The 21911-nt window shown below is 46.5% G+C and overlaps 2 protein-coding genes and 1 long non-coding RNA gene across 4 annotated transcripts in view; 1 reads left to right on the top strand and 2 right to left on the bottom strand.

The window, feature by feature from the left end:
- Plekhs1 (pleckstrin homology domain containing, family S member 1) overlaps nt 1-4075 on the bottom strand; it is a 29455-nt gene extending 25380 nt beyond the window's left edge. Inside the window, exons 1-2 of the mRNA XM_006527018.2 lie at nt 3821-4075; nt 1034-1179 (exon numbers count right to left, since the gene is read on the bottom strand). The gene's annotated coding sequence lies outside the window, so the exon portion shown is untranslated. The remainder of the gene's footprint in view (nt 1-1033; nt 1180-3820) is intronic.
- A 2284-nt stretch (nt 4076-6359) lies between these two features.
- Gm46657 lies at nt 6360-19005 on the top strand. Its single transcript, XR_001782684.2, has 3 exons — nt 6360-6636; nt 11027-11077; nt 18823-19005. It is a non-coding gene; the product is annotated as a predicted gene, 46657 (long non-coding RNA).
- Casp7 (caspase 7) overlaps nt 19002-21911 on the bottom strand; it is a 45516-nt gene continuing 42606 nt past the window's right edge. The window contains exon 7 of one of the 2 annotated variants that reach the window (XM_006526616.4): nt 19002-20484. In XM_006526616.4, coding sequence (XP_006526679.2) covers nt 20255-20484 — 230 coding nt within the window. In that variant the 3' untranslated portion in view covers nt 19002-20254. The remainder of the gene's footprint in view (nt 20485-21911) is intronic. The other variant, NM_007611.2, reaches the window with a different exon arrangement.

The raw sequence follows: 21911 nt of genomic DNA, 5'->3' as shown, positions 1-21911 counted from the left end.
ACCTAGCCTTGACCTTCTGCAGTGACTACCACTGAAACAATTCTCTGCTTCCCACCCAGCCATATCTCACCAACACATCTTCCTTAGGAAGAATTGCTTTGTACCCAACTAGGAAACAAAAGCCCGGCTTCTCTAATACATTCATTCCTTCGAGTAGCTTCCAGGAATATTGGCAAATTCATTCATGATGGAGCAGTTTCTTTGGTGGAGGGAGGGACTAGGCATGCTGTCCAGCACATGGCCCCTTCAAAGCAAGAAACATACACAAACAGTTGCCATTTGACCAGTGCAGTAGTATTGGCCAGCTAAGGGGTTTGCGTGTATTTTTAAACTCATATTATAGGTAGACGAGATGGCAGAGTGCTAATGAGTTACATCACTGTTACATTGTTACATCTTGTTACCTCTAGAAACAAAAGGACATAGTCTTTTACCTTTGTTCCTAGTGCTGAGGTAGCTCAGCTTCTATCAGCTTTGCCACATATTCATTAACATTGTAGTCTTTCAGACTTTGATATCATTAGTCATCAGCATAATAGGATGGATAATTCTCTGTCTCTCTCTGTCTCTGTCTCTATCTATCTCTCTGTCTCTGTCTCTCTCTTCTTTCTTTTTTCTTTGAAACAAAGTCTCTTTGTTTCTGAGGTTAGCCTAGAACTTATTTGGTAGACAAGGCTGGTCTTGAACTCACAGCGTTCCCGGTCTCAGCCTACTGAGTCCTGGGATTACAGGAGTGTGCCACTATGCCCACCTTTGGATGGATAATCCTGACTTTACAGAACCTTCCCTAAAGCATAAGGCTCCCCATGAAAAGCGGAGTACACAGTACTGGTTAGCCTTTGGCAAGGGCTCTTCCTCCATTGTTTACTTCTGCACCACACAGAGGAGGCAGGCCTTGTTGGTTCTCCTTTTGGCAACTCTTCTGGGCTCCAGTCATGCAGAATCAATTTGTCCCCCTGCTGCACAGAACTTGCTTTGTTTGTTTTAGGAGAAACCATTTCTTGAAATATATTTCCTGATATACAGTCAATACCTTAGACCTGGAAACTCTCTGTGGCTTCACAGCCGGTCTTTGTGCAGATGTTACTAGTTAGTGTCTTAAGTAGTTCTTCAACAGCTGTGCTGGTCTCCACTGTGAACTGCAGAGCTATGGATAGCCTGTCACTGTGGTAACAATTCCTAACCAACAGAGGAAGAGGAAATTACTTTATGATTTTTATTCCTTTAAAACAATAAAACAGATGACAGACCCATGATCTTTCCATCTTCTGTCTGTCTGCTTGTCCATCTACCTATCCCACCATGTTCCCACATTTGTTCTTATTCTCCAGTAATAGTATTTTTTTTCTGGGAAGTTGCTTAGTATATCCCATAAGTACCTAAGAAAAGCTACTTGTACTATAGATGCAATGTAGAAAATGAAAATGAAATCTGCCTCTGGCATCAAATACTAACCTTGTGAGATAGCCGGAAACATGCCAGAAGACAGAAGTGTGGTGTTTTTCCTTATTAATCATTACCAACAACACAGGCAAGGCTGCCAGTCAAATACCTTTGCAAGTAAGCAGCGTCTTTGAAATTTCAGACAACTAATCTGCTAAATGCACGACAGACAGGCCTCTGTCACAAAATTACTCTTCCTGTTCCTCCTTCACCAAAACAGAGCTCAGCAGCATGTACTAAATGGAAATATCTAGTGTTTACGGGGAGGGATTTAATTCACCCAGAATATCATTTAGTCCTAACCCTCTTAATTTCAAAAAGAGGGAACTGTAATTTAGAGAAGAAATAGTTTGCTAAAGGCCACACAGCCAGTGACAGAAATGAAACTCCAGCCTATGGTGACCTTATGGCTGGCATGTGCTCTTCTGTAGCCCGAAATCTGTGAGATCTATGTTGGGACCAGTTTCTCTCAGCTTTTGACCTGCTCTGCTACCGACTGGTAAGGCTAACCAGGCAGGTTGCCAGATCTGTGGTTCTCATGGTCCCGTTTCTGTCCTGGTTCAAAGCACTCCCAGTACCCATTCAGGCCACAGTGTGATTCTGCCCTTGATCCAAAGCCAAGGGCTCACCAGTATGCAAGCTGACAAGACACGTGTATGCTCAATGTCCCTGCGGAGAAAACATCCCTGTTGATGCCACCAATAAGTAGTGACATCAACCACACTGTGGGCCATCTTTACTGCGTCTCTATTCTATACCAGATAACTAAAAGAGGTAAGATGAGAAAAGGCTTTACACACCGTGTCCTAGAGATAGTGTAAAAATGAAACCAGTGCAAAATTCATCTGTCCCATTTGGTGATGTCCTAATGTGAAGACAACTGGCAAGATGAAGTGCTTTTATGACCTTATGAGTCTCGTGACCAAACTGATGGGCATTATGAGTTGTACTGTTTCTACCTGCACATTTATGAGAAAAATCAGAGTGGCCTATACCTTATTTGTCAGACATCATGCTGAATGTCTGAGCAAAGCAGTCAAGAGTCACTTGGTGATATTCTAACACTGGCTTTGTAGCTCTGATTGTTTAGGTCAGAGCTGTCTGCCATTGTAACATGTTTTCACAAAACAGCATACAAGTCCCAGGGAAGGGATGTGTGGGAAATGAGTATCCCTGCAAGTCCTTTCTACATCAGGAAGGAACAGTTTTCCTACAATATTGGAGGAAGATTTCCTGTTACATCTGATTGGGCTGGTCATGTCACCTTAAGGCCAGTCTCTGAACCAAGAGGAAATGGAATCTCATTGGCTTAGACCTAGCCTGGTTCTTTCTACTGTCATCTGAATAAAGTCAGGTCTCAGCCAGAAAGGTGGGGAATAGTCACTGTGCATTCCCAGCCTCCCTCTAGGAAGGACCACAGAAGCAAAGCCTTTTCTCACCTTGATCTCTGCACTCTGGCCACCATGGTCTTCACACTATGATGGTCTTCTCTCTACAAATCCACAGTGTCCCCACTCTCTAGCTTACTCTTCCTAAACATCTCCCCTGACCAGCCCATCTTCCAGGTCCCACTTGAACCACACTTCCCAGGGACCTCTTATCTCTCAGTCAGAGGCAGGGTCTCAGGACACCATCTGATCCTATGCAAACTTGGGAGCACATTTCACTCTTACCATTTTACCTGTGTTTGTCTAATCATTTAATCGACGACTATTTCATCCTCCACGAGACCCTACACTCCACTGAGATTGAACCGACCACCCCACAGCAAACTGTGGTGCCTCCCACACTCTGTAATGCTATGCTTGTTGGATGCCAGTCACTGTGTTATGGATACACAGACAACAGAAAAGATGAAGAACTTTGGAGAACTGATCCTTGGGCCAGGGAGGTCTAACACCGCAGTGATAGTTCATCTCTACTTCCCTTTCCTTCCTCTCTCCATGGCCACCCCTGGGGCGTTGAAACGACCTATGTCTGTGTGACCCTTATAAACTGCTGGTCTCCCTTTGTGACTGCACCTCCCTAGCTTCGCTACTCTTCCCATCACCTCATTTCAACCCGGTTATCTCTTTATCCTCTCTGAGGCATCAAGACTCTTGGCCTTCCTCATTCCTTTGATGTGCCAGCTATGCTGCTGAAATGTAGTTGAAGCTGCCATTTCCTTACCCCTGTAAAAGTTGATGAGCTAGTCTGGGCTTTGCACAAGAAAACCACTGAAGAGGGGGAGCAGGCAAGCAGCAGGTCTTGTTTCTGTCCTCTCATTGGCTGATAACATATATAGTAGCCTGACACCAAAGTCTTTACTCAAAAAGGCAATGGCAGTCTGCCAAGCCTTGCTAACGTCCTCTATACTTTGTTTCTAGGTTGCTCTCACCTGGTTCTCAGCCGCAAGGGTCACTTCTCTTTGTCCCTTCCATTTACTTCTCTATTCACACACACGGTCACCCCATTTCAGGGCTCTCAGAGGTCCTTCTTCAGAACTGTTCTTCCTCTGCCTCTCCCAATGCTAGCACCATCATAGGGTTACCGTGGTAAGCGGCAAGGTTTAGGTTTGTCTGATGTGTGGCAATCTTCGGTTCAGGAGCAGAGACAGGAAATTCATGGGGGCAGGGTGACTCCAATCTGGGCTAGTATTTCCTAGGGAGATGTCACAAAAGAACAAAAAGAGGCAAGGAGTTAAGTATATTTACCAAAGAGCGTTCCAATGACCTGCAGAATCAAAGGGGATTAAAGAAGGAAGATAAAAAGAGATGACTGGATAAAGAAAACAAGAAGGGGATTCTTTGGGTGGGAGTCCTGCTGGCTGAACAAGAAGGCAGTTAGTTCTTGGAAAGAAGATGTTTGAGGGAATCTTTCATGTAGAGCAACACGGGGGGAAGGAAGGTGGTAGATTGTATGCAAGGCCCTCAGCTCCTACCACTTGTCCCCACAAAGTAGAGCAGCTGCAGGAACTGGGCAGTCCAGGCCAGATCACTGGCAACAAGAAGATCAAGGGACTGGACTAAGGTGTCTCACCCTCCATGTGGGTGTCCAGGAGATGGAACAAAGTCCTTCTGAAGCTCCCTAAAAGAGCTTTGGTTTGTTTGTTCCCTAATAGGGTTGTGAATGACCCTTGGCTGTGGCCTATAAAGGTTTTAGAGACAGAAAAAAAAAAGCATAAGAAAGGTAATAATATCCTCCCTATTAAGCACCACACCAACACACACACACACACACACACACACACACACACACACACACATTCATTTTAATATTGGATTTGTTGATAAAAGAAAGGACAGAGATGCCGAAGACAACTCTTAGATCGACAGAGTGCCAAAATCATGCTTCTCTTTATTTTGAAATAGCATTTGGGTCCAAGATGAGGGTAGAGGATGGAGACAGGTGTTAAAGGGTGAACCGAAGATTTCAGACTCAGGAGACAGCTATAGTAGTGATGCTAGGAGGCAGGAGGGATGCAGGAGGTGGGAGGGATGCAGGAGCTGGGAAGGATGCAGGAGGTAAGAGGGAGAATAGGAGGGAGGAATTATGAAGGAGGTAGGAGGGATGCAGGAAGTGGGAGGGAGGCTAGGAGGTAGGGATACAGGAAGTAGGAGGGAGGCTAGGAAGTAAGTATGCAGGAGGTAGGAAGAATGCAGGAGGCAGGAGGAATGCAGGAGGCAGGAGGGATGCAGGAGGCAGGAGGGATGCTAGAAGCCTTCTACTTGGGCTCTCTTTCCCTTGTCCTAAGTCTTTGTATTGTCAGTGGTTAGCCCTGAGCTGTGAGGTCTTGGTGGACAGTGGAAAGGGTCAGTTCACAATACAAAAGACAGAGAGAGAGAGGAGGAAGATGCCCGCAGGAGCAGTGGTCCCCACACCGAAGCTTACTTCCTACTGCCTGTTACGTTGTCCAGGATGCATACCGACTTCTGGCTTTCGTGAGTCAGTGATGGGATTTTCCTACAGCTCAGGGCGTGAGCAGCCTAGTTTATTTGCTTTCAACTTTGAACGTAACAAAACTGGCCATCTTTCGTTTCTGGGACCCACAGAAGAGAGGTCAGGCTGTACATAAACATATGAATCATAAATTTGAGGAACCAGACAAATCCCCATAAAATTATATTACAATCCAATTTGTATTGTGTTTCTGTTCCTCTGTCCTTTTTTTTTGTATTGGGAAATGTGTTTTATTTTTTCTTCAATGTTTTAATCTCTTTCAAGCTCTGCTCTAGCCTGATGAACCATGACCTAAAGCAACTTGTGGAGGAAAGGGTTAACTTCAGCTTACATACAGGTCACAATCTGTCACTGAGGAAGTAGAGCCAGGAACTCACGCAGGCACTGAAGCAGAAACCATAGAGAAATGCTGCTCACCATCTTGCTCAAGGCTCCGATTCAGCTACTTTTCTTGTGTAATAGCCCAGGCTCACCTGCCTAGGGATGGTACCCTCCTCCATCAATGTAGCAACCAAGAAAATGCCCCCATGGACATGTCCTCAGGACAATCTGATGGAGGTGATTTTGCAGTTAAGAATCCCTCTTCTCAAGTATGTCAGATTGACAACCAAAATTAGCCATCATAATCTACTTCAGTTGATTACATTTAAAAGGAAGGAATATTTGACTTTTAATGTTTATTGGTATGAATTGTATAACAGCAAAGTGGGAGCAGAAAAAATTAGGCATATAATTCTCTGTTGGTGAATATGAGAGACACATGCATAGAAAAAACAAATGAACAAAAAAAAAAAAAACAAAAAGCCCAATGTGTTTGTCAAGATCACTAGGCTCAGAGTAGACACAGGAGAGAGTTACTAAGTGGGTATTTACAAAGAAGTCAGTTGAATTACAGGAAGTAGTCAGGCATGGTGAAACACCGGGGCTCACTACCTGCAAGCTTTACCATTTCTAGGCCTGGTGAAATCAGAGGAGAGAGGAGGTTCTGAGGAGATTTGTAGCCAGGGAAGAAGTACCACACTGTTGCAGCCGAGGCTCTAGGAAGTTCCAATGTCACTGTCAAACCATGTTCAGAACGGAGAAAGCAGAGACAGGCGGGAGTGGGAAGGATGGGGCGACGTCAGCAGAGGAGCAGATATGGAAGAGCCAGCAGCAGGACTTCAGAGAGAAGCAGTATTTGGGGAAGAAGTCAGCCATGTCCTCTGCCACCAAAAGGAGGACTGAGCCAAGGCTGAGAACAGACCCCTGGATTTGGTAAGACGATGTCCTGCCGACTTTAGAAGAACCGCTTGTGAAGGGGTGTTGAAATGAGAGTCTGATTGCAGCGGGTCAATCAGAGAAAAGACTCATATATCTTCTGAGGGCCATTGCAAGAGGGAAGAGGGGTTCTGGAGGGTCAAATGAAGGTATCTAGAGGGGTTATGATCTGGGGAAGGCAAGTACTAGCGTTAGTCCATCCCATATTGAGGGAGCTGGGGTGTTTTTATACACGCCTCCAGCTAACATCATCAGTAAGACAGCAGTTCATCGGCACAGATAACTTTTGGCTTTGGAAGGCAGAGGTACTCCCCACGCAGAAGCACATAGCTACTGACAAATGGGCAAAGGACACTGGCTGATATGATTGGCTGTCTCATCACCACGAACTACACATAGGGCTGCAAAAGGAGCGTTAATTAGACACATGACCAGTCTGCACTCAGTGGTGAGGATAAAGACATTGGTACAACGGGGGCTTACGATTCCACACTCAACCTATGTTTTGAGGATGAAGAAGACAAAGTGTATCCTAGGCTAAATGATGGTTTCACCCTGAAGGAGGTCTGTATCCAGTCTCCAGAACTTGAGTCTGTTACTTTATATGGCCAAAGGGGAATTTAAAAACATAAACTAAAGGGTCTGGAGACTGGAAGAAGGGCCAGGCTTATTCAGCAGGCATGGCAGGAAGGAAGAGAAGACCCTCTGCTGGAGACTTGGAAGACATAGTGAGTGGCCAGGAGCCAGGGAATGTGGGCATCCTCTAGCATATGGAAAGGGCATAGATTGTCCTCTGGAGTCTATGGAAGGAACCTACCCGCAGAGGACTTTGGTTTATACATCTGACATTTGTCACCAAGAGCACATCTGTGTCATTTTAAGTCTCTGATTTTATAGTCGTTTGCGAGCACAGCAAACTGGACACTGTCATGGGGAAAGCAGATAATGGGTTAATGGAAGACTCTCCTGCAGAACCTCGTGAGCACCTTGAACATTTGCAGCTTGCAGAAATACTGACGATTACCCTGTGCACACTTCCTTCCCGCAGACATGACAGAGCTAGCAGGGGCCAGCATCATTCCATCTACGTGTGTAGCCATACACCTGGGAGGTGTCTTCTGTCAGATGGGCTTTGCAGATAAGGCATAGCTCCATGTCGATGATGGTCTCATGGGGACATATTTATCTCCACACTCGCTGTGTTCTGTACATGGACTCTGCATAACTTTATACATCAGTCATACCTCAGTATGAGGAGGAAGACAGAAGCACAAACCTGAGTGATGACGCTCCTCCCCTAAGCGCCGTGCTCCACCTTACCCTCAGCTAAGCTGTAGGGCTGTGCTCCACCCTACCTTCACCTAAGCTATTCCCACCACAACCTCCCACCTGGACCTCTGCTTCCACATTTCTGTCTCCTTGCTGTTAGCCAGGGAGTCTTCAGCAGCAGCACAGCACAGCACACCTATACCCCCTGCTTGAGTATCTCTAAGGTTTCCCTTTTCATGACAGTGAACCCAGTGCGCTCACATGGCTGAAAGGCCTGCATTATCTATCAACGCCCCTTTCTTCGTTATTCCTGAGTTTCTTGCTCTTTCTCACAGAGGTCTGGTGGGAGCTGCCTCAAGGTCTCTGCCCTTAACTGCTTGCGCTGCCTCCCTCTCCAGCCTGCTTCCTGCACACATATTAATCTCCCCAGAGAAGCCTTTCCTGGCTGATCTTCCCCAGCCTGCCACCTCACTGTTTATAGGCTCTGCATCTTATTGATCTTACTACTCAATACTTCCTGGTACATGAAATTGTATTAACTATCAGTGTTCTTGACCAGATACAAATTCTTCAAGGGCTAAGATTGTTTCATTTTCTACTATATCCCCAGTAACAGAAGAATGTTCCACATATCGGCCAAGAAATATTTGATGAAATATACACAAACAGGTTATACTACATATATGGTCATTTCTTTTCAAGTGTCATGGATAGTTAAGGACAAATGGTGAATTTGCATGGAACTGTAGTTTGCTGAGAATAAGCTGGGTACATTTTTATGTAACCACCCACATCTCCTGTCTTTATTTCTGAAAGAGAAATTGGTCTTCGGCCCCCACATGCCTTGTCAAGATAGGGAGGAAATTAGGAGCCAGCTGCTTGAGTTGAAAGTGAACCATTCCACACATTAATTTCCAGTCACAGATTGGTCTTTTTTGTACCCTCAAATGGGAGTGAACTTTTTCCCACAGGGTGTGTGGTTGTAGGGACTTGGCTGGTGAACTACAGCATTTCTTACTGGTATTTTAAACCCAATCCACTCCTTGTAGTTCATTTCCAAGTCTGATTTTAATGTGGCCATTGTGCTCTGTCCTTGTTGTATTGGTTGCTTTCCTCATAGCTGACAAAAACCCAACAAACACAACTCCAGGGTTTATTCTGGCGACTTCTGGGGGTGCAGTCAACCATGGAGAGGGGGAGTCTAGGGGAGTCTAGGGGGCAGGAGCCTCCAGCAGCTGGCTCCATTCTGTCCAGTCAGGAGGCAAAGGCAGATGAACGCAAGAGTTTAGCCAGCTAGCTCCCTCTGCATGTCGTCAGGGTTCCTGACTGTGCAACTGTGCTCATCATATTAAAGGCATCCACCTCCGTGAACCTAGTCTACAGAATCCCTTACGGACACTCCCAGTCACATGACTTCTTGGCAGTTCTGGATCAGCCAAGTTGGCCAAGTATTAGTCACCATGCCTACATTGTTTGAGAAGACTAACATTTTTGAAATTAAAATATAATTACATCATTTCCCCTTTCCCCCTTTCTCCTCAAAACTTTCCCACACCCCATTCCTGCTCTATATCATACTCATGACCTCTGAACCCTTTTCTTTAACCATTGTTTGCAATCCATATAACGTTGCTAATATGTATATGACTTCGAAACTGACCAGTTACTATTGGTCAACACATTTTTCTCTCCATTTTTTTCCTTCCCACCCTCAGCATCCCTTAGTTGCTCATGGTTCTTTGTCTAGGGTTGGTACCACACAAGTTCCCCCTTCCATGTGGGCTCGTCGATTGGTTTCCCACTTGTGTAGGCAGCCATGCTATTGATGCTGCATGGGCATAGATCCCTGACATTCTGAGGAGACACAGCCTCAGCAGGCATCTTGCTTCTCTGACTCTCATCTTCTTTCTGAACCTCTTCCTCAAGGTTCCCCAAGTCTTAGGTGCAGGAGCTGTAACTTCTAAAATTTAAATAACAAGAGCTGGCTGAAGGTATCCATTATCACATGTTTCCTCTGCCCCCTTCCTGCTCCCATCTCCCTTTATCCAGACTCCCTGCAGGACAGACCCTCTCTAAGTTCCAACTCCTCATCTCTCCATTCCCTGCCCCCCAGGTGTCCACCTCCTTGTGCACAGATTGAACAACACAGACTCCTGAGAGCAGCCTCAAGCTCAGCTGGGAGGAAGTGCTGCTTAGCATCCACACCAGAGAGGCTCCCTGGTGACCCTAAGGTGTCAGTGGTGGCCAGCCATCACATTGAGTCCCCTCCTTGTGGTCTATAGAAGCCAAACTAGGTATTTTCATCACCCTCCCCAACCCCACAAGCCTTTTGCTTGATGAGTCAGAATTCTCACAAAAACACCCACCAACGGAAATGAGTCCTTACGGGTGTATACTTCTACGGAGCTTGAAAAGCTTTTTCTCTTCAAGTTATTTCCCTGGCTCCTCCCAACAACTGGGTGAGAGACAATAACGCTAGAGCAATGTTCTGTGGTGTTCGCTCCAGGGCTACCAGATTCAGCTAAACAAACACAGAAACAAACCAGTAACAGTAGCAATTAGACAATGAGCAAACAAACAAAACAAACAAAACAAAACAAAACAAAACAAAACAGACCAAACTAAGATCATGGAAAGTTCCATACAATATCCGGTGTGTGCTCACCCTAAAATAAAAATCTATCTGAAATTCAAATTTATTTGGTGTTGACCTGATTGACAGAAAGAGCTTCTCCAAAGACAATGAAGTTGTTTTGGAAATGAATCTTGCAATGAAATTACACATCCACAGGAAATCAAGGATGTATATAGAGGAGCAAAGGGGGATACCGTAAAATGCCAGAGCTACATAATCATCGGGAGACAAGTAATTATTCATGTCTGGGAGAACCAAAAGCAAGGGGCGTCCATCCAAGTTTGGACAGGCAGTTGCTAGGTTAGAGTGTAAGACTGTGATTCCTTTGTGTAAAATGGCTGGTAGATCCTCTTGTCATAGTTCTTGATTTCAGAAATACATGCACAAGATTTCCAACTCTCATTGTTGTTGTTGTTTTGACGCATCTCCAATCTGACTTTGACAAAAGTGACCCCATGTTGATTATGACAACTTTCTCTCTAGGCGGCTTGCACTTTGCCTGGAAGCTCTACAGGAGTCTCTTCCACAGCTCAGGTAAATTGTGAATGCCCTCTGCTGTCTCCATAGCCTTTCTCTTCTTGCATGGACATCAGTATCCTTAGAAAGTGCCTTCGCTGTATGTCAAAATCCATCTATGACCTGTTCTCCCACCTCCCTTTCCAGAGGTCCTTTCTGTGTCACGCATTGTCATAAGGTCTGGCGTAAAACACACTTATTGAATGTCTTCTGGTTCTATGCAGTGTGCTGTGTGCTTCATCTCCTTATATCATGTACTCTTCACAAGACCCGTGGAAAGAGGTCGTACACAGAATAATTTCTACTCTAAGATGGAGAAGCAAGTTTGGGATAATTACAAGTCCTCTGGGCTATCTGACACGGGGGCAGTGGAGTTAGGACTTGAAGCCGGGGTTGTCTGACAACTCGGCCTTTCTCCGCGTGGTCACTAGAACCAGGTGTTGACATAGCCACATGGCTCACTGGTCCAGTTTTATGCCTTGCTTGCCTTGGCTTTCTGAAGCTCCCAGGCTCTGGAACAACCACTGAGTAGACATTTTCTCCATTCCACGTGGGCGGCATGGGAGATTAAAAGGGTTTTCAATATAGCAATTCTTAAGATGTACACATATCCTTGGAAACCTTATTTTTAACTATGACAAAGAAAGAGTGTCACCACAAAGCTTTTGAAGAAAGGCATTGCCATCACTGCCAGCATGCTAAACTCTAAATTAACCCAGGCACAGTGTTCTTTAAACACATTTGCTGAAACGGAGGGGCAAATAATTTCTAGTTAATTCCAGTTAACAGGCCATTGCTGTGTAGCAAGAAGCTGTTTTCTGTGTCCTTTTTTCACATCTTTTGGGACAAGCTACTCTTTGGGCTTTGGTCTGCAAATATTTGTATAATTCATGCATGCTCAAGGAGAAAGCTTGTGTCCTCACGTCAAGCAACATCATAACTAGCGACCCAAAAGCAAAAGAATTCATCTCTTTCATCTTGGTACTTAAAAACTGTCTGTACTTAATGCAGTCGAGGAGCAGGGTAACCTGCAGGAGCTGAGAGCGTTTCCCCAAGTGTCTAAGGACAGGTTCTAAACCCTCAGGAAAAAAAAACACTTGAGAATGGATTGTTTCCTTCTCTGCTTAACACTAATCTAGTTAATTGTGGAAGCTGTTTCAGGAAGAAGAGATTTCTTTTAAAACATTAGTAGTGGGGATGAAGAGACGGCTCAGCGATTAATAATGCACGCTGTTCTTGTATAAGAGTTTGGTTCCCTGAACCCATGTTGGTGGCTTCTAACTGTAACTCCAGCTCCAGGGGATCTGACACCCTCTTCTGGCCTCCTCAGGACCTGCATTCAAGTGCACACATCCTCCTTCCTCATGCACATAATTTAAAAAGTTAAACATCAGGATGTATCATGGAGATTAATGGTCCCCTCTTGTCTAGCAGAAACTGCCAAAGCGATTGACTCCTGGAGAGGCAGTGCATCTGGGCTAATCTGCTGAAGGCTTGGTGGTTCATGTCTGCCTTAAGCACTTCTTAGTAAATTGCCTTGAGCTTAAAATTCCTAGGTAGACTCTCAAAATTCCCCGGTGTGTTAACCCCCTGAGTCCTTTGCCAGTCGGTCTGGGGAGAGGATACTGTGTTGGGTACTTTCTCATCACAGCCAAGAAGCAATGGAAGACATGAGAGGCTGGTCTGGCTCGATCTTGGTATCTTAGCCCACGTGACAGAAAAGGCAGAGCTGAGTTCAGAGCAGCAGGCACACAGAGCACAGCAGCAGGCACACAAGCACAGCAGCAGGCACACAAGCACAGCAGCAGGCACACAGAGCAGGACCTGCCACCCTGGCAGCTCAGGAAGCACGCAGCTGAAGCCAGCATCTCATAATAAATGTCCCTCTGCTGCTAGCTTGACTTCGTGTCCCAAAGGTTCCTTTGGAACCAGCACCACTAGCTAGAGACCAGGTGTTCACGTACAAGAGTCTGTGGGCCATCTCACATCCAAACCAACAGACATATACCAGGACTGAAAACAGCCAATATCCCGTCCCACGGGATTCAGTTATTCATGGGTGTGAGGGAGACCGCAAACCTGGAAGAAAATGGGATGGAAGAGAAAAGAGAAGCGAAGACCAAGTAGATTGTACCTATCAAGGTCTCCGTTTATTATGCTGAGGTGCCTTGTTTTAAAGCATACATCGCAATCGCGGGGGAATAGGGAGGGGTCGAGGGGGAATTTTACAAAGAACAAAGAAGCAGGCATCTGCTGACATGAGGGCCGAAGTCAGGCTCCAGGCGGCAGGCACTCTGCGTCTTATCTCCGGAACATAGATCCTCCTTAACAGCCTTGGGGTGTCAGGCCGGGCTCAGGTGTAACTCATGTCCTTGGAAGTCATGAGAGTCAGGAAGAGATAGGGAAGAGGGGACTATAATTCAGCTTTTACAGCCTCAGGTGCCAGGAAGGGAATAGGGAGAAGGGAGTGATAACCAGCTCCTAGCACGAGGCCATTTGGCCTGTCAGGGAGATTGTGAAGGGCTCGCTTTCTCACAGGATGGTCTCTGACAAACCAACACACCACTAAATTCCCTTTAGTATCTATAGCAAGTCTGCTGTCCTTGGAGGGCGGAATCAGAAAGGCCAGTAATGGCGGTTAAACATAGATTCCTGCTTTTCATCCCAGACCTGAACGGTAGTGGGAGTGGCCCAGACTAAGAAACTGCTGCATTAGACAGTCCACTAAGGATGTTTTGACACTCCAAAGTTCTGGAATCAGTAAAGTAGGAATCTCCAGCTCCAACCTCCTCTCCCTTCCTGTTCCCTCCATTTTGCTAGAGGCTAGAATGGAAAGTATTTCTTCCAGCAACCTATCCCTGAGTCTGCAGGCAGAGGGGCAGCTCCCATTTATACGCAGAGTTGGATACATACAGCTCCCCCAACTACTTTCCTGGGGTGACTTGCTCATTTCCTCTGGGGTGAGCATCATCTCGGTCACATTTGAAAGCACCCAACGTAACATGACATTGGACAATGAGCTGTGTTCATGAGGCGTTGGCCGCTTCAGTCAGTCCCTGCACTTCGGGAAGACTTCGGTTTGGCAACACAGATTAGAAGACATGATCAGATGAGAGGTTTGGGGGCAGAGGCAGCACATGGACAGTTACTACCACCAGCAGCATCCCCCTCAGCATCTTAGCATCACTGTCATGGATGTCTACTGCTTACTGATGATCTTTGTGCAGGCGTCTCACTAAATCTCCCACTTTTACATAATTTCCTTTCATCTTCCTATTACCTCTTATGTAGATGATGAGACACAAGGATCACATGGGCAACATGTGGTCAAATGGAACAGCTGAAATCAGATCATAGGTCCAACTCAGAGTCCAATTTTTATTTATTTGTTTGTTTGTTTAATGTATATGAGTACACTGTAGCTGTCTTCAGACACACCTGAAGAGGGCATCGGATCCCATTACAGATGTTTGTGAGCCACCGTGTGGTTGCTGGGAATTGAACTCATGACCTCTGGAAGAGCAGTCAGAGTTCTTAACTGCTGAGCCATCTCTCCAGCCCCAGAGTCCAATTTGTAAGCATTCCAATGCTTCCTTGCTATAAATAAATAAATAAGAAAACACATGCTTTGCTGACTGATATTTGTTTTACATAACTGAAGTTAAAACTAGAATTAGACCAGACCCACCCTGTCATTAACCCTTCCTTCTCCAACCCCTTTACAACCCCCATACTATTTGCTCAGGTCAGACCATTGGAGCTCAAGAAGTCCTTTGTCACCAGGCAGTGGTGGCACATGCCTTTAATCCTAGCACTTGGGAGGCAGAGGCAGGCGGATTTCTGAGTTGGAGGCCAGCCTAGTCTACAGAGTGAGTTCCAGAACAGCCAGGGCTACACAGAGAAACCCTGTCTCGAGAAAAAAAAAAAAAGGAAGTCCCTGGTCTTGTGTGTCTGGCGCTATAGCCCTTCTAAATTTACATGCCATTGGCATCATTTGGCTTTAAAAGCTGGAAACAAATTTGCTGAAAGCTGTGTTGGCGTAAATATTTACAATTCCAGATAAACTAAAAGTTGTGACATCAAAGGCAGCCCCTTGCATTGGACCATGTATTTTCAGGTGTTGGCTGATCACATACTGTGTGATGCATGGACCTGCAAGCTAATGGAGTTTCCCTGTCCACGTCAGTGGTGAGGGGCTGGCTGGGACTTTTCAAATATTGTCCTTAGTGTGTCTGTATTCATGACTTATGAATCCAAAAGAACCACTTAACATCTGATCCTAAGCAGTCCCTGAGGTCCATCAAGAAAGCAATCTATGGCCTGAGGGCACAGCAGTGAGGAGAGAGAATCACTCTCTGGGAGGCTGCAAAGGCAGGAAGGGAGGTGGGAATGGAGGAACAAGCACCCAGGCTTCAGTGCAGAACCCAACCAGTGAGAATATGCAATACAATGTCTTCTACTTAGACATCTCAGAGCCTGCGGATCACATCTGCAGACACTCTGAGAGCATACAAGTGATCCTATCATAACACTCGGCAAACGTCTATTCAGAATGGAGATGGGCACAGGGGATGGAAGCTTATGGTTCACAGGCCACAGGGGGTGCGGGGGCAGCACTACGGCCTGTGACCTCAGAAACTGATACTGCCTAATCTCCAAATTCATATGCTAGTTGTATTTGGAGGCGGGCCCTTCGGAAGGGTTATTAGTGGCGTTTCTAGTTGCTCTGGCAACACACCTGGCAAGCAACTTAAGGAAGAATCAGGGTTGGTTTTGATTGTCAGCCTGACGCAACGTAGAGTCCCTGGGAAAGGCAATCTCCATGTGGGGTTATCATGATGAGACTGGCTCATGGATAATGTCTGTGGAGAGGTTATCTGCACGTTAATTGAGGTGGGTGGAATCCTAGAAAAAGGGATATTCTGGACTGTGTAAGAGTGGGGGAAAGGAATCCAAACCCCTGAGAATCAGTATGCACTCATCCAGAGCTTTCTGCTCCCAACTGTGGACAGAGCATGACCAGTTGTTTCACGTTCCTGTAGCCTCGACTTCCACACAATGACAGTCTCGATCCTGAAATCAGGAGTCACATGAACCTTTCTTCCTTAGGTTGCTTTAGTAGGGGTATTTTATCGCAGCAACAGGAAATGAGACAGGATTTATTGTAGCTCGCAATCGGAGGGTATCCTGTCTGTCACGGCAGGCTCCTTACATCACCTCAGGAGTCAGCCAACAGGGGTGAGCACTGTTACTCAGCCAGCGTCTCCTCTGTTTCTTCAAGTCTGTCCTGGAGTCCTTCAAGCCAGCGAGATAACTCCAAATCCAGTTAGGCTCACAATGAGGATCCACACCACAGGAGGCACGTGATCCCTGACAGCAGGACTGAGTTCAGTGCAGAGAAAATCCAACTGCATAAATATGTGATCCTTCAAACCGAGGAGCACACGCATTTAAAAACAGACTTGTTGCGGAAGCCTGGGGTGACCTGGGAAGAATCCTGAAATGCTGGGATACTGCTCTTTGTCTTCCTGGCTCATTTCAGCCCTTGCCATGTCTGCATCTGCAGATCCAACCAAGATTAAACATATGTGGTAAAAACCCGCATCTGTACCAAACATGAACAGATGGTTTTTCTCATCACCTCCCTAAACAATACAGTACTATGACATTTACAGAGCATTCACATTGTGTCAGATGTTACGAGTAATCTGGAGACGATTTAAAATACACAGAAAGGAATGGTGAGATGGTTCAGCAGGTATAGCGTGTGGTCCACAGGCATATCCAGACTTCAGATGCACAGCACCCAAGTAAATTCTGGCTGAGGATGATGGCCTGTCTGTGACTCTACTGTCTGGAAGGCTGACTAGCTCGTCCACGAGATGACCCTGTGAACTCCAGGTTCAGCTGAGAAACCCTGCCTTTCTGATAGGAAGCTTTTGATACCACTCTCGGGTTGCATGGGCACTTGACCACACACGGGTGCTGACATACACAAACAGGTGCACACAAATAGACATGTATGCATGTACACCATATACGAATATAGAAAAATGAGAGTATACAGAATATGCACACAGACTTTTGTGGGGATACACTTGATGAAATGTAAGCATCCACAGATCTTGGTATCCTGGGAACAGGGACTAGTTCTCCTGTGGATACTTACAGCTGTGCTAAGATGTACTGATGCTGGAAACGGAGATCCTCCGCAGCTGCTCAAAAGCCCATTGCTTTTTGGGAAAAGTCCCAAAGATGGAAAGTTGGAGGGACGGGTGTGCACCCAGGACACCAATAGGGAACCCTTGGCCATCAGAGAGCCTGCATTCTAATATGGAAGGTGATGAATTACAAGGTCAGGCCAGAGGTCAGTGAGAGCACATGACCTTCCAGGAAGACACTGTGTCCTTTCTCACAGAGGACTTTATCCGCCCAGGGTTTGAAATGACACATGTACAACAAACCACTTTATCCTGAAATCTGTTTTAAGCAATTCATAAACATAACGGGCTTATGACGGTTTACAGAAATGAGCTCAGGAATAAACTCGAGGGCAATCTGTGAATGTATAAATAGCCAACCCCTGAAATAGCTGGTGGCACCCCGAGGAAGGGGAACAGGCAGAGATCCAGATGTGCGTGCACGATGCCCACGGACACCACACGGAACATCGCCTCCCTCCCTCGTGTGATGCATAACAACGGCGTTACTGGAGCAGCACCCTTCCTCAGAGAGCCCTCCTCATGTGATGGAGACAGTGCTCAAGACTCCTGCAAGGCAAGCTTGGGTTCTCCCTACCAACGAGGACTGGGAAGGAGTAACCCCCAGGATCGGGTTCTACCACCTCCCAGCAGCTTGCATCTGCAGGTCAGAATATGAAAGGATAAGGACCAGCAGACAAGGATGCTTGCTGGAAGCCTGGCAACCAGAGTTTGATCCTTGGAACTCAAGTAAAGGCGGATGGAGAGAACTGACTCCACGGAGCTGTCCTCTGACTGTCACATGCGCAGCGTGGCATGTGCACATCTCCCACACGAACAATAAATAGACAGATGAATAAATAAATAAGCAAAGTGTAACCACAGGGATATGAATGAACACGAGTGCCCTGCGGGATAAGATTCCTGATCTCGACAGGCGCACCGTCCGTCCCTGTGAGTACCCACGAATGAAGATGCCTTCCCAGCAGGGTCTAAGGAAAACAGACCGCAGGTTGTGTATCCCCTATCCCCGGCTAAGTGCTTGGAACCCCAAGTGTTTCAGATTTCAGAATTTTAGTTTGGGATTATTTGGATAGATTTTTATTGGCTGGGCATTCTTAACCCAAAATGTCTCGAATCTGACACTTTCTGAACCCATTTGAGAACACTTTTGCATACTAGGTGCTCAATTTGTGATACCCACTGTTTGTGACCTATACAGGCAGTGGTTGTTTTTCTGTTGCTGTGACATCATACCATGATCCAAAGGGAGGGATGGATCCCACCATGGCAGGGAAGGCATAACAATAGGAGCTAGAAGCAGATAGACTTCAGGAGGGAGAGGGGGAGGGGGAGGGAGAGGGAGAGGGAGAGGGAGAGGGAGAGGGAGGGAGAGACATACAGACAGAGACAGACACAGAGAGAGTGGGGGGGGGTCTCTGACCACCTGGTGTATTTTTGATAACAAGCATCAAGTCAAGTCCAACAAACTGATCTTAAATGATTTTCTTTGTGAGAAGCCAACTTTTACAACACTATTTTTTTCCTCTCTCAAATTAACAGGAGGCTGTCCATCCCAAAAGGCTTTACAGGTTGATCGACCCTTCTTACAAAATGCTTTGACTTCCAAGTGCTCATGTACTTATTGTGTTCTAAGTTCAGAATACAATTGCTTGTGGTTTGTATGGTCCTCTCTCTAATGCCCTGAATAACGTCAAGAAGAGATCAGACCGGACCAGTCAGGAGTTTCTGAAACACATTTTAATCAATAAATAGGAACATCTGTCAACCATTTATTAGGTGGGAAAAACAGGAATGTATAACGAATTCCAAAGAAAATGATACCTTGGAAAGAAACTGCTAAGATCTTCGCCTAAATTGTCATTTGTAGAACCAGAGGTAACCAAAGATTATTCAGAAAAAAAAAAAATCTTGGAATATTTGAAAGAATTCCAGATGTATTTGAAGTACAAAAACATTATCTTGTATACAAAGTGAAATGGGTTACTCTTCAGCACCTGTGTGGATGGATGATCTGACAAATCAGTGAATAGTGAATGAATACATTGTAGCACGCCAGAGGACATGGTTATTTAATTCACATTTTGAGCCAAGTTTACCCCCACCACTACCCCTGCTTTGCTATCCCTTCCTCTGCTCTGTAGCACAGGGTAGCATGGTCCCTAGGCCCTCACTAGTTGGCTTTCAGGCACCTTGGAATTATAAGGCGCTGGTGGATATGGGCACAGGCCTGGGGAGGCCTTTGGTGTCTGACTCAGTTCTGGCTTGGTTTCCATCTCAGGCAGTGGCTTGTCCTGAGCCTGGCTCCAATCACCATAGTCCTCCATGGTTCTAGTCTCTAGAAGGCTGCCCTGCCACAGTTCTTACTGATGACAAGGGAACCGAAGTCCTCTTACAGCCCCACAGAGGCATGTGAGGTAACGGGATTGACTGTCTCTCAATTACCCGAGTAAGTGAATTCCCTGTATTGACCCTTCTGCACCGATATTCCTAGGATGGCTTATTTTCTGGATTGGGTTCTATATACTGGAATATTAACTGTCGTCTTCTCTCAGCCACCTGGGAAGGTCGGCTTAAAAATCTGCCCTAAGCCACTGAGAACAACCACTCAGCAGCCACCTTTGCCAATGGAGGCCAACAGGTGTCGCAGCTGTATTCTTTCATCAAGAGCTGGGATTCTCTTTGCCAAGTTCAACTGAGACGTCATTGCCAATGTCTTCTCCAGAGGTCATGCTCACAGCATGCACTCAGCGAGACGACAAAGAAAAAAAGAAACAGAAACAGGAAATCAACCTTAGAGGAAGAGCATGAAGTCATCAGATGAACAAAGTTATTAAACAAAAAAAAAAAAATCTAGACTTTCCTGAAATTAAATCCCCTCAACATTTCTGGATATTTTGAGAGCATCGGAACAAAAATAAAATAAAAACTGGATTCATCAACGAACGGCGGCAGGTTCTCAGCTGAAGGGTGGTCAACGGCTGAAGTACAGCTCTTTGGTGAGCATGGACACCATACACGGGATCTGCTTCTTCTCGTTGAAGCGTGGATCATCAGACTGGGACTCGAAGTGCCTGGCCACCCTGTCGTTCACCCTGGTCAGGATCTGCATGATCTCGAGGTCCTTGCCATGCTCATTCAGGATGGAGCAGAGGGCCTGCACAAACCAGGAGCCTTTCCCTGGGTTCCTCCATGAGTAATAACCTTCAGCCAGAGAGGGGGAGGGGGAGGGGGAGAGAAGAAGGGAGGGAGGAGGAGGGGGAGGGGAGGGGGAGGGGAGGGAAGGGGAGAGGGAGAGGGAGATCCATTAGCCAACCCTGAGAGCTATGCCACCCACCGGGAAGAATGAACCTCCAGCACTGTATAGCATGGGTGTCTGGAGATCATTTCCCTCTTTTCTGTGTCAAGGTACCAATGAGAAGAAGCAAACATCTCAGGTGTGAAGCGCTCTATGAAGATGCTCAGAATGCTTTGGGCGTTACAGATGATGTCCCTAAAGATCAGTGCATCTGGGATATCTGAGATACCTAACGGAGAGTGAGGTACATGGAGAGTCCCCTAGGGAGGGGAGCACACCTCACAGCTTGGCAGCACCTCACCACCACTCTGGAGAGAGCACTGCTTTCTAGCCCAGGCCCAGGGAACAGAGTCAGAAAACCCGAAGAGAATATCCAGGAGATGTAGAATGAGGGAGGGGTGGGGCCTGCTGAAGAGGTGCAGAGGCAAGTGCTGCTGGCTGCCTTAGGGGCAGAGGCAGGAGAGGCTCCTGATTCAGGATGGCAGGCACTGTTAGACAGGAGGCGTGCTTCTCAGGGACCATACAAGGTAAAGAAATCTGATTTGTGAGTTTTCCTGGGTCAGCTGACCCAAATGTCTTACAAGGGTGGGACACGTCAGCTGACCTAGGTGCTGAGGAAGGGTTGGCTGACTCAGAGGGGCAGGTCCCAGGGAGCCCAGGGATTCACAACAGCAGCTAGCTTTCTTCATAACCATGCAGAGTGTCTCCCTCCTTCCGTGACTTCCTGCCTTCTTTGACTCTTAGGGAATCTAAAATTGTTGCTTGTGATTGGGAAAGCCAGGCAGAAAACGGGAAAATGGAACTCCCCAGAGCATTTCCACATGGCCAGCAGAGAACACACATCTACGTGACCATGTGCTTACCTGGGAACCCCTACAAGCCAGAGGCCAGAGGATATGAGCCTAGAGAGACAGACAGTCCATGTCCAGCCTCACCAGGCCACCATGTTGAACGAGATCTACAAGTCACAGCAATGCCATGTGGAGTTTCATTCACTGTCTTGGGATAGACAGACATCTTGGTGGAAGGAAAGCCTTTGTTTGTGATTGTGCTGTCTGATGTCTTGGACTAAGCAGCAAAGCTGAAGACCTTGGGCCACAGCACCCAGGGAGAGAGGAGAGTGCAGGGCTCTCCATTCAGCGGCAGCAAGAACCAACACAAAGCTGAATTCCGTTCACATGATAATCTGCACAGTGGCTTCATTCTGCCGAGAGGTCCAGACCCAGGAGGGTGAGAACCGGACCAGTGTCACGGGCAGCCTTACCACCTAGTTATGTCACAAGAGTTCAGCCAGCAGTGGCACACAGTAGGCTATAGTGCCCTTAGAATTCTT

Source organism: Mus musculus, chromosome 19, assembly GCF_000001635.26.
Source record: "Mus musculus strain C57BL/6J chromosome 19, GRCm38.p6 C57BL/6J".
NCBI classification, from domain to species: Eukaryota; Metazoa; Chordata; class Mammalia; order Rodentia; family Muridae; genus Mus; species Mus musculus.
This window is presented reverse-complemented; position numbering and strand designations above follow the sequence as displayed.